Genomic DNA, 12,624 nt, shown 5'->3' on the forward strand with positions numbered 1-12,624 from the left:
GAAGCATACTATTTTTTTGAAAGCTAGAAATCATCTGTGGAGAGAAAATGGAGAAAAAGAATAGAAGATAATTTACAGTTAGACTCATGTGGCAGCTTTGTTTCAGTAGGATTCACGTTTTTTTCTCCAAGTATTTATTTTATATATAACGAGTTTAATGGATGATTTCTAGAGTTTATGATTGACATTAAGATGTCTGTTTTTAAGACCTTGCTGTTGCCTGCAATGCCAAGTGGGTAGGGATTTCTGTCTATTGCAGTCAATACTTCAAACATATAGTCAAAGCAGTTCTGTTACTGATTATGAAATGTATGTGCTGGGTCATTTCTGATAGTCTTTGAGTCTGAAGCTTCTGCAGGCTGTGAATGCTACCCACATTCGTTAGATCACATCTGAAATATGTAGAAATCCTGACCTCTTTACATTATTTCTAAAGGTATATGTTTCATCAGAAACTTTTCTTCAAAAGGTCGTAACATTGGTTATGGTGATTTTAGAACAAGAACTAGAATATAGTTCTCTTGCCCCAACTGAGTGTGTATTTGCAATCCTTAATGCTGTGTTGTTTCTGCTTAACTCTTAAAGAAGAAAATGAGAATTTTACACTTGTTACAACTATCTTAATAATGTACCTCCTCATCAGTCCTGCACTGATTAATTCTAAATGTAACATGTCAGCAAGAGCACCCCAGTGGCTTAATCTATTTGACAAATTAGGAGTATGCATGCGTTGCCATAGAACCACCAATGTGTAGTGCGAGGTTAATATGTAGGGCTTGCCTCTAATGCTGCTGTCAATTGTTTTTATTCCTTTTCATTTTGAATAATTCATCACTAAAAGGATCGACTTAATATCCCCTTCCCCTTCGCAGCAGGCTGTAATTAATAGAGACCACATTTCTTATGAGGTTTTACAACTTTAAGTACACAAGGTACACTTACCTTTTAGTTTAAAAGACTGGACAGCATCCCCTTAATATTAATCAGGTAGTATCTGTATTGCAAGCTTTTTCATCACACTGTGGTGAATTCTTCTGACTTTGTACAGAGCATTAGAGTGCAAACTATGTTTCATTTATCTCTTATATGGAGGTGTAGGGGGGAGAGCCTAGACAGACTCTATGGTTCAAAGTAGCTGTCTGTTAAGTATTGATTCATTTAAGTCAAGAGCATTCTCATCAAGTTTTCTCTGTTTACCTATAAGATCTGCAATTTATTTAAAAGTCCGCACAGAAGAATTTATTTCTGTGAATGTTTTGATTAAGACACCAGAAGCAGTATGCAGGAGGGGAGGACAACTTAGAAAAGGCACTAATGCTTGCACAGCAATGCCATTAATTCACCTGGTAAATGCTACAGCAGCGATTGCTTCATGTGACGCCCACGATGCAGGGATAATCTGTTGTCTCAAAAGTTTTCTCTCACTGCTTATGAATTCTCATGAATGTATGTGCTGTGGGCTGCGTTGCTTTTTATTATTATTATTTTTTTTTCCAGGCAACTAAAAGTTGTTCCCATACAGCAATGCCACAGGTGACTACACGTGGGGAGACAGTACAGCCAGCTTAAACAACAACAACCACACTAAATCCTAACAACAAACAACAACAACAACCCACAAGCGTTTAGAGCAACTATACCAGCTAAACTGTAGTAGACTTGGAGGTTGAAATGCCCTGCTAGGTAGGGCATGTTACCAGCTTTGTTTTCAGGCTTTGTCCTTTGGGAGTACTTCTACAAAAGCACTTTGCCCTAGACACCTGATAGGCTTTGGCTGTAGGCTTTCCAGAAACTAGTAGCTCTGAAGCAGCCCAGAGTGCCTGAAAATGTCACCTTATTGCATTGATGTTTTGTGCCTGAGGCATAAACAATCAGAGGGCTTATTGCAACCTCAGGTTTTTGGAGGGCCATGGGCTGGAGCCAGCCAACACATCTGTTCCTGGTTGAGTTAGGTCTTTCATAGGAGATTTCTGACCGCAGGTGGGAAGCATTGGGATGATATGGTAAGTATAGCTGAAGGGCAGAGGAAGAGGGATTCAGGTTCAGCCTACTGTCCAGGTGAATCTGAGTGATGGGATCTGAGACTGAGATGAGAATGTGATTACAGCTTTATTATATCAAACTTCAAACCATAACTAATGTACAGCTAAAACCAGGCTTCATGAGGAACATAGGGGCCATAAGGTGCATAGAGTGTTATATCCATTGGATGTATAGCTAAGCCTTGCCTCCACAAGCTATGTCTGAACTCTTTTGAGACCAGCTGTGAAATTTCAGAGCTGCCTATACTGAGAATTGAATTCTAGATCACTGTTCTTGAAGGGGGAAGGGAGAATTGTCTAAGCTTTTTCTATCTGTACAAAATTAATACACCTCATTTACTCCTGATTTTTCTGTTGCAGCAGTCATCAGTATTCTTCTCCAGATGGACTTGTTTTGCAAAGCAGAGCATTGATGTTAGCTAAGTCTTTAGTGCTTCACTGATGGTTGCCAATATGCATCTCCTGTCTGAGTTCTTCCTGTTTTTGTTTTCCTTTTCAAGCCTCAGCAGTAAGCAATAACTTTTTTCTTGCTGCTTTGCGGATGTTGTCTGTGTGGGGGGTAATTATAAGGTAAATTATGTGTAAGTCAATGTAATGTATACCAGAAGTGCACAGTAAAATACTTAAGTAATAGTAGATGGGGGAGAGAGTGGATTCCTGGACAATATCTGCAAACACAATGTGATAGTTTGATAATTTGGTGCTGTGTAGTTTTGCAGGCCTGCTACAGTGTTCTCTAGAAATATGTTTTCAGGCTTTTTTACTTTTGTAGATCTTGTGGTTCTGTCCTCATTGAGGACAACCCTTAAATTAGGGCTTCAGCCCAAAGCTGAGGCCACTGGGTTGGATTGTTCCACAGCAATGGAATGAGGGACAACGGATATTCCACACAGGCTCACCTCACATCGGTCACAGCTGTACCAAGCTGAGATGACGAAGCCTCCATTGCTCAGGAAGGACACCATGAAAAGGGAGTACTGTCTAAATGTCTCTGCAGCTCCAGTTAATGTGAGCTTCACTGGGTTTCTGTACATCCTACCATTGTTTTCCAATACTGGAGCTTCAACTTTTAACTGTTTTTTCTTTTCTTGTAAAGTTTTGAACTTTTAAGTGAGTGTCTTGGAAGCTGTTCCCACATAGTCTTCACGTTGACTTAACAGAAGGTTTCTACTACTGATTCTAGAAAATCTACAAACTTTCACATGACAGTTTCACAGCAAACTGTACGGGCTTAGAATTTTGACTCGGAGGGATTTGTGGTAATTTCATTTCTGAACATTCTCTTCAAAATCAAGAACAGGAGGAGAAAACCAGTAAAGCCCCTTCAGATCAGAAGGGACAGCCCAGGTGGAGGTGGCTGCTGTGGGGCTGTGGTATAGGTAATATATATTTCCCAAATGAGAGGTGTATGCTACCAGCTGATGGGTCATATTTTGCTCATCCTCTACTCCAATTCCTACTGGAAGTTGCCCAAATAAACAGTTGAAATGCAATAGAAGCACCTATTTGATTTTGAGGAGCTTAATGAAAGCCATCTTAAAGGCACCTGATTTTAGGGAATAGACGCTCATGGTTCTGCACTCTGTGAAAAAGAGGAAGGTCTTTCAGGCTGGTCATCCAGTAACTGAAGCATTCAAAATAACTCATCTGTTTTCAAGAATCTTGGCTTAAAACATCTTCCCCCTCCCCCCCCCCCCCCCCCCCCCCCCGATTCCTTTTACATCTAAGCAAATGCTTTACTTGTCCTGGGGATACTGCGTGTATTGCACATTCTTCATGCTAAAAAGTAGTTCACCAAAAACAAAAATGAAAACTAAGGCTGCGTGGGAATTTTTGATCAAAATTGACCCTTGGAAAAATACTGTATTTTTACCTCAAGAGATTTTCTCTCACTCTTGCTACAGATCATATTTATAGGGGTGGGCAGGACCTTAATATTTTTGTTTGGAAAGTCTTAACATGATGATATGAAAAGACTGTTTAATCTTACAAAAATTCTGAATTGGTGGACACAAATCTCCTTATCCTTTTCTGATGTTCAGGATTCACAGAGACACTGCAGCCACTATACTGTGTTGGCTACTTCATCTCTGAATGATGACCACTGAAGAACATGAGAGATGAAGCATAACTGAGAAGTCCAGATAAATGGACTGGAATTCCTGCTACCATTATTTTTTTTTCATTTTTATGGATTTTATGGATGACAGCCTAATGGCTGTCAAAGGTGACTTGAGGTTTCAAAATATCTAAGTAGTGATCAGTGCAAGAGTCAGAGCTGCTCTTTGAACGTGCCACCCGTGTGCGTGGCCAAAGTATTGCACTGTCTTGTGGATTATGGCATCATTGCAGAAATCCCTCCCCTACCCATCTGCAGAAGGTAGGACCAGTGCTTTAGCCAGATCAACACTATTCATTTTCAATACATGCATACCAATCTTTCAGCTGCTTTAAACAGCATGCTTCTTCTGCAAAGGTGAGATGTGAATGAAAATTTCCCATTCATTTATTAAATTAATAGTCCTCATGTAGCCTGAAAAACACTTGATGGCAGGGTTTTTTGGATGATCTTCCTCATGTTTATAATCTGTATGAATTATGCAAGATTTCTGTAATGTCATAGATCACAATGTGATTTAATATCCCATCTATATTCTTAAGCTGGAGAGTAATGTGGAGAGATGACTTTGAAAGATCATTAAGTATAAATAAATTAGAGTGAGAGCTAGAGTGGTACTGAGGAATAACATTCCTCCATAAGGAGACCTCATAGACTAAATGAGATGAGTAAATTATTACTTAATATGTCATTCTTAAAACATTCCTAATAGTTAGGGTGCATCCACCTGGAGTGTTAACGTATTGGGCAAAGGACTGCTTACCCAGCAGCTGTATAATGTAAAATAGAGTGCCATCAGAAGGAGACACAAAACACAGACGTACTATGAAAACCCTCTTAACAGCACTCTGTGCTCTTCATCTCTAGATGAAGTTCATCCTGGACATGGGCTATCTAGTAATATGAGCCCTAGTTTCTTTTCTGGATGGGCTCAAAGGAGATGTGGGCTTTCTGGGTATCCCTTGAGCCCACTGAATTTAGGAGCCTGTCAGAGCCACAAATGCAAAATTGAGATTAACTGCTTTCTAACTGAGTGTTTCAGTTCCACTGAAGTCCTCTATCAAATGTAGGCTGTTGTCTTTGCTCCAGAGGTCCTACAGCCCTGGTGCAGCTTGGATCCTGGATGCCATGCCTGGTCTCAAGCTACTGCTTCCTCCTGAATTATATTGGCAGACTGAGGTGAGTAGGCAGGGAAAGGTGGGACAATATTGTGGGTAAGCTGAGGAGCCCAGCTGCTGTCCCATTAATTGCTTGCTTTATAAGCTCCCTTTTGCCATTTTGTCTTGGAGGAATAATGGGCCAGAGAAAAGAAGAACTGGAAAATGTAACTGAGGAGACAGGACAGGTTTGGTTACCATGAGAACTGTCGTGAGCACTCTGGGAGAGAACAATACCAAAAAAGTGTGAATTTGTGACTCTCACATTTTTACTTCTCAGAGTCTCACTGGGTCAACTTCTTTGAGGAACAGGTTTACAACCTGTGCAGACTTCGAGGGAGTGTGGGGATGCTGTGAGCTAGCTCTGAATGAGTTAAGTTTGTACTTCGAGAAGGAAGAATAATGTATCACACTGAGCTCTGTGCTAGCATCATCAGCTTGACATTTACCTGAAGTTACAGTCAGCATGGACGTGTCCTGATAGTCTGCTGGGAGAAGGCTGTTCATGATCAAGGTTTTGGGGGACTTTGGACACATCCTTGGACACCTCAGATTGGGTATTTGGAAAAATATTTGCTCATAAAGAGTGATGGAACATTGGCACAGGCTACCCAAGAAAGTGGTAGAGTCATCGTCCCTGGAGGTGTTCAAGAAGTGTGGAGATGTGGCACTGAGGACCATGGCTCAGTGGGCATGGTGGAGGTGGGTCAGCAGATGACTTTAGTAGTCTCTTCCAATCTTAGTGATTCTATGATCCCTTCCTACTCACAGAGCCTGGTATTCCACATAGCACGTACTGTTTAGGGGTGATTTAATGTTTGCTTCAGTATTACTTATTTTTCCCCATCACTAAATTCCTTCACTGCTGGCTGCAGTAAGAGGAAAGTGAGCTTGGAGACTGCTTGCTTGTGACCTCACTGCAGAGCATGATTGGACAGAACAGGTCCCAGTGTTGCTGGGGTTATGCCCTCTCTCCAGCGTTTTGCTGAGCCCATATCAGGGCTCCCAGAAGTGCAACTGCTGCAGGGGATGCTCAGCCTTGTCTGAATGTATATTTCTTTCCATGAGGTGAGAGTCACCTGTGTGCAGTGGTGGGTTTTTTCCTGTATTGCCTTAATAGGGACTAAAAGATGTTGTGAGCCTCCTCTGCGCTGCTGTCATGGGAAGAACTCTAACAATCAAGCCAAACTCTGCATTAACTGTGTCCACTTCAGTGGATTCAAAAAGCTCAGTCAGGCTTCTGGCTATGACTAAATCATCTAATTATAGCCTCCCCATGCTGTGCTTTTTGCATTCATTCCTGATCCATCTTTGCATTGATTTTTAGAACTGTGTTCCTTAGCACTCCGTGGTCTCGATTTTCACATCCTTCTCATCTCCTGTGCTCTCCTCTGCGCTCGCTGCGTGTTTACTAGTCATCTTTCTAAGTGTTTTCCTTAAGCCACACTTTTAATCGCATTTCCCTGCCCAGGTGACTCTTCGTGTTCTCTGCAACCCTTTGACTTTTGTGCGAGTTCATACAAAATGGATGTGCCCTTCTGGTTACGTCACAAGTGATGTCAAAAATTGCAGTGGTATTAAGTTTTAGTCTGCCTTGAGGAGCTTCCAATTGCAAATGTCAGAGAAGGAAATCGGAAGCATTATATCTTTGCCATATTACTGTGAAAGTCTGAGCACCCCTGGAGTTCACAGAGCTGTGATACCATGCACCAGACAGCCCAAATTTAGATCCAAATAGACTCACAGAAATAACTTAGAAATGTAGGGGTGTATTTCAGAGACAGCCTCATCTCAGTCTGAACTGGAACCTGAAGCTGGTTGAATTTAATGGTCAGCAGTCGTGCTGTTTAATGGTGAGATTTGTGACACTGGCTGTTTCTCCAAAAGTCTCAATTTTTGGAGAAAGGATAAATCTATAAAGCTCTTATTTGTATTTTTCAGGCTTCGTCTCTGAAGTGTGAATCCAAAGAATTTGAAGAACTCTCAACACATTAAAATTCTTTAATTCTATGGCATAATTTTGGATTGTTTTTTTTTTTTTAATCTTAAGTCATTATTGTGTGTAATTCCCCATATCCATTTGGCATAGTGTTAGCTCAGCTCCAAAGAAAGATTAGTTCTCTTTACGAAGTGCTCCCAAAAAGTATGACTGAGATTCCTTCTTAATACTCTTCTCAACTCAGCTTATGTATAATCCTTTTCAAAGTGTAAAATGCCAAAGGATGTTTATATGCTGGAGCTTATATGACAGTATATTGTTGTTCCTTCACACTTCACTGAACAGTCTACGAATACTAATCTATAAAACACTTGCTCTTCTCATATGCACTTTAAAACTTTGTGCTGTTTGTGGCGTTATCTATTCTTTTTTAGATGTATAAAAGACACTTCTGCGTAGAGAACAGACTTTAATGATTTCACGTTTGTTTTTCTGCAGTACTTGGGGGCCTTTGCTGAAGCAACGGGCAGATGATGCTGGAACCTGTAGGATGGGTATATCCTGCTTTCAGGGAGCCGTAAGTCCATGGGCAGAGGTGGGGGCTTCCCCAGGGAAGAAAGGGCACTGATAGCAGAAGATGGTGGCTGTACTTTTTTCTCTCCAAGATCATGTACGTAGGAATGGACAGAACTTGCAGTTGAATCAACTTCTCACAAATTTCAAAGGCTTAACTTCCACTATGCGTTAAGTAGTCTTTTTTTCAAGCGTTAATAAATATCAACTGCTCTGAAAGCAAATATTTTCTCCCTACTAACCCAAATGGAAGCTATAAGTACAGTGCTGTCTTGGTTTTAGGGGACAATGGGGACCTCTGCAAGTGGAGCTCTGTGCCCGCATTAAATGGAAAAATGAGAGAGCAGGAGGCTTTCCCTGGCTCACTCTTGTCAGAGCATAAGACAAAATGTACCCTACAGTGAAAACAGCTTCTCTGTCCGCTCTGCTAGTCTGGCTGTGGAGGGAAGAGGAGGTTACTGCTCGGGAAGGGTGGTGGGGTATATATCTTTCATATCCTTGTTTGCTTCAGGACAAAACTGAAATAGCCTGGAGTGAAGCTCCCATTATCAGTTTGTAATACAAAGTGTTGTGCAAGGAAGAGAATGTGTAAGGTGGAATAGTTAAATACACACATATATACCTATGTATACCTATACAGGTATATATTTCCTTTATTTCTCTGAAGAACTTAGCTTGGAAGGCAAGACAGAAGAACAGATTTTTCACCTGTTGCATGCAGTGGTCATAAGGCTTTGCCATATATCTCTAAGAGCAGTTCTGCTTGCCTATCTCTGATTTTGGAAAGTGTTGCACATCCTTGTAGAATTGCAAATACTCCAGGGATGCCTGTATGTCTCAGTGCAGAAGCTACTGAGAGGCTATAGTGTCACTGAGGCCCATCAAATATGCAACTTAAAGTCTATAATTGGATTTATAACTTCTTGGTTAGGAAGATATAAAAGCCACTGAACGAAGCAGTCAGGGCAGTAAACTTCAACTCCTAATTGGTACAAGAAGTAAAAGCCACCAGAGGGATGTAAAGCAAGGGGAGCAGACACTGAGAGACCAAGGAGCAGTGTGTGGTCGCTACTATACAAGAGCAATTTGGAAAGGAAGCCTGCTCTGAAAAGATGGTTTCTCTCTGGGGGGACTCATTTCTTTTAGCAAATCAGACATTGGGTATCTGCTCAAAACAGTGTGCCCTGCTGCTGCAGGGGGAGGGTGCTGGCAACACGCTGAGGCTTTGGGGCCTCTCTGCTACATGGGAGCTTGAAGGTTCATTGGCTTGAAGTTTACCTTTTAACTGCACTTTTGCTATCAGCTTCCATGGTGATCTCTCCTAGCCACACAGTGAGAAGATTTAGCCACTGAAGCATGTAGTGGTGTATGTATCCCTCAGAAATGGAGGAGCTGGGCTTCTCCAAAGCAGTGTTGGCTCTGGTGCATGAGGAGCAACCCAACCACTTGTTTCCCTGAGGCACTGCTGCATGGCCCAAGTGCTTCCCTGACAGAAGCAACACCTGGGAAACATGTATCTAAAGGCTTTAAAGTGTGTTATGAAAACATACAACAACCCCTTCAGTGATCTCTTTGGATGGTTGAACACCCAAGGGGAAAAAAAAAAAAAACATAAATCACACAATTTGATGAGATGAATTGTGCACGATTATAGCTAGGCAGATTTTCTTACTCAGAGGTAGGGTTGTTTATAGTTTGTTTTGTTGTTTCTTTTTCTTTTCCCTACTTTGCAAACAGATTTTCACACAAGTTTTTGTTGCGATGACAGAGGAGGCAGCACTCGCCCTCGTGGGCTGAATGGAGGGGAGGACAGAGCCTGCAGACAGCTGCACTTGATGGTCCTTTTGTGTCCCTTCCAAAGAGGAGTAGTCTACATTTCTAGGATCAGCAAAGTGGGGGAGGTTGTACAGCCCCCATTTGGGTCCAGCATACCTGGAAGAAGACTTACATGAATTATACTAAGACCTAAATCCCGAGGCTTACGAGTATATAAACATCTCTCCATCGCATCACAGCCACCCTTTCATTTCACCGGAGACAGCTGCTCTAACTGCCCCAAGCATGGAGGAGGGGGTCAAAAATTAGGGGGGAAAAAAAAAAAAAAGTAAAAATAAAGAACCGAGTCCAAGTGGAAGGCTTGGCGGCTTTTAACGCGATTTCCCACGCTGGAGGAAGGGAGGGGGGGTTAAAAAGAACGGCGGAGAAGTGAGAGCGCTGCGGTGGGGGAGTGCTGGGTGAGGCCGGGCTGCGGGACAGCGCGCCCCGGGGAGCGAGGCCGAACCGAACCGAACCGAACCGAACCGAACCGTGCGGGGCCGTTCCCTCCCTCCCCGCTGCCGCGGCGGCCCCGGAGCGCGGGGGGCGGGCAGACCGGGCTCGCCTCGCCTCTGCTTTGGAGGGCGGGGGAGGAAGCGGAGCCAGCGGCCGCGGGTTGTTTTAGGGTTTGCTTTGGAACGGGGAAGCCGGGAGCGCAGCCGGCGCGCAGAGCCCCGAGCCCGGGGGCGAAGTTCCGCTGCGGGGGCAGCCCGCCTTCTCCAACCCCTCCGCGGCACAACTTTCCTGCCCGGCCCCAGCATGAACCAGACGGCCGGGGTGTCCAACAACGTGCGCTGCTCCAGCGGCAAGGGGCCCAAGGTAAGCGGGGCTGCCCGGTTCCCCTTTCTTCCGTCCCTAAACCCGTAGCCGGGAGCGCTTCCCCCAAAACCGGAGCGGCAATCCCCCCCCTCTCCCCTCCATCCCAGCACTTCGCCAACTTCAGCGTTCCTTCTTGGCACCCGGGTTCACCCCTTCGGGGCTGTGGCTCAGGGAGGTGATGACCGGGTTTGTAGGAACTAAAGATGCTGCGGCCTCGCGGTCCCAAGCGCTGGAACGCTCCGAACTGGCGCTCCTGCTTCAAACGGGTTAAAATGCTTTGAAGGGAAAGATTAGTGCTGGTGTGTTGTGCGGGATCAGGTAGAGCTGCCGTGTTCACTTCTTGCCACGGTGCGTTTGCCTACCCAGCAGATGGAAAACATAAATAGCTGGGATAAAGCACCTGATTGTGCACTCAGCTCAATGCAGCCAAGATGTAATTGGGTCCTCACACCTGATTCCAGTCAAATTTGAACTGTTTTTTTTTTTTCTTCTAGTACTAACTAGCATGGCCCTTGTATTTACCTATATGACAGTGCTACCCTATAACGTTAAATGGGAGTTGTGTGGGTTTGTGCCTTCTTGTAGGCATTTCTATTGATGCTGCTTCTGCAACTCTTCAAAGCGTGTTTTGGTGTTTGTGTTTCTCTTTGGTGGGGTATTATTTACTTACTTATTTATCTGTTTTCTCCAAGGATGTCAAAAACTGTATTTTGTCATGAGGTGTGTTCCTGTGCTGGCTAATGGGATGCACCTTAAAGGAATGCAAAATTTATGGTTTGCTGGAAGTGGTGCTGTGGTAGCTTCTTATATTTTATCACTAACACGGACTTCGTGTTCCATCTTCTAGGCTTGATGTCATGTTATTGTTTGAAATGCCAGTGCTGCTGCTCACCTGGTTGGCAACTTTGTGTCTGGTCAGTGCATACCCATTTCCTGCAAGTTTGCAGGCTGAGCCACACAGATTTATATCACACCTCTCCTGTAAAATGAATTCAGTCATTGCTCCTTTTGTCATCTGATCTTTTAAGGATTAAACCCATTAATCATGCATCTGCATGAGTACTAAAAGATGCTGCGTGATGAGGGCTGTGGAAGTACACAAACAGTTCAGATGAGTCTGCTGAAACTGTTTACTTAGCTCCATGACTAATCATATATTTCAAGTTAAACCCATTCATGAGCACTTTGCATAATCAGAGAGCCTGAAATTGGAGGTCCTTCATGGATCTTGCCTGTAATTTCAAAGCTGAGCCTCCTTTCTTTGTACATCTTGGTTTTGTTTGGGTTTTGGGTTGAACAGCAACTATTATTGAGTATCAGTAATAATTTATTTTATCAAGCTGCTAACCTAATGCTTTAATGCACAGGGAGGAGATGGGGCTAAAATGGTTGTATTCTTAGCACATGATAATTGGTACGTTTGTTGTCGTCTTGAAGGCATCCTCATTTTATTTTCTGTAGGAAATGCATGTTTTTCCATTGGAAATAAATGTATTTTTTTTCAAGTCAGAAGATTGACATGATTGATGGTTTCAGGTTTTTAATTAAAACATAGAAAGCTCCATGCACGACTGATTCCAGGAAGAGTTCCGAAATGGAACTGTATAAAACAGGACTGAAAAACAAAGAAAACCCCAATGTAATAGACTAGAAAAGAGGCAGAATGAAGGAGTGTTTTGTCACGCTGACTTCTGAAGCATGGAAATGCTTGTGAGACATTATTTTCCCCCCCAGAAAACCAGATATTAAACAACAACAAAACATACAGAACTTTTCTGACCTTCCTGATCTCTTAACTTCTTAACTCATTGGCCAGTTTTAATCAAATCTGACAGAATAAAAGTGTTGCAAACATTGACTTTCTACAAGTGTCATGGAAGTCGATTGCTTAGTAGAGAAGAATAACTATTTGATACCTGAGCAGGAGAAGAAGCAGGGGGAGATCTGCCCTTACCTCCTTTTCTTGCACTTTCACATTAGCTCACTCAGTGCTTGGATATAAAAAACACTGAGGACTGTTTAAAGACTGGGAGAGAATGGGAGAAAGGAACGAGTGCAGAATAAATTCCCAGAAAAAGTGGGAGTTGTTGGTAGGAGAGTAGCAGTGATGTGTGAGAGCTGGGGTATTTGCAAGAGGGATTGGGTTGTGCCAGTACTGTG

The 12,624-nt window shown here is 43.0% G+C and overlaps 1 protein-coding gene across 1 annotated transcript in view; it reads left to right on the top strand.

Annotated features, from left to right (window-relative positions):
• The first annotated feature begins 10,224 nt into the window (after positions 1 to 10,224).
• The window catches only part of DPP6 (dipeptidyl peptidase like 6), a 490,036-nt gene continuing 487,636 nt past the window's right edge, over positions 10,225 to 12,624 (top strand). The window contains exon 1 of the mRNA XM_004939151.5: positions 10,225 to 10,464. Coding sequence (XP_004939208.1) covers positions 10,405 to 10,464 — 60 coding nt within the window. The 5' untranslated portion in view covers positions 10,225 to 10,404. The remainder of the gene's footprint in view (positions 10,465 to 12,624) is intronic.

Source organism: Gallus gallus, chromosome 2 (assembly GCF_016699485.2).
Source record: "Gallus gallus isolate bGalGal1 chromosome 2, bGalGal1.mat.broiler.GRCg7b, whole genome shotgun sequence".
Classification (NCBI taxonomy): domain Eukaryota; kingdom Metazoa; phylum Chordata; class Aves; order Galliformes; family Phasianidae; genus Gallus; species Gallus gallus.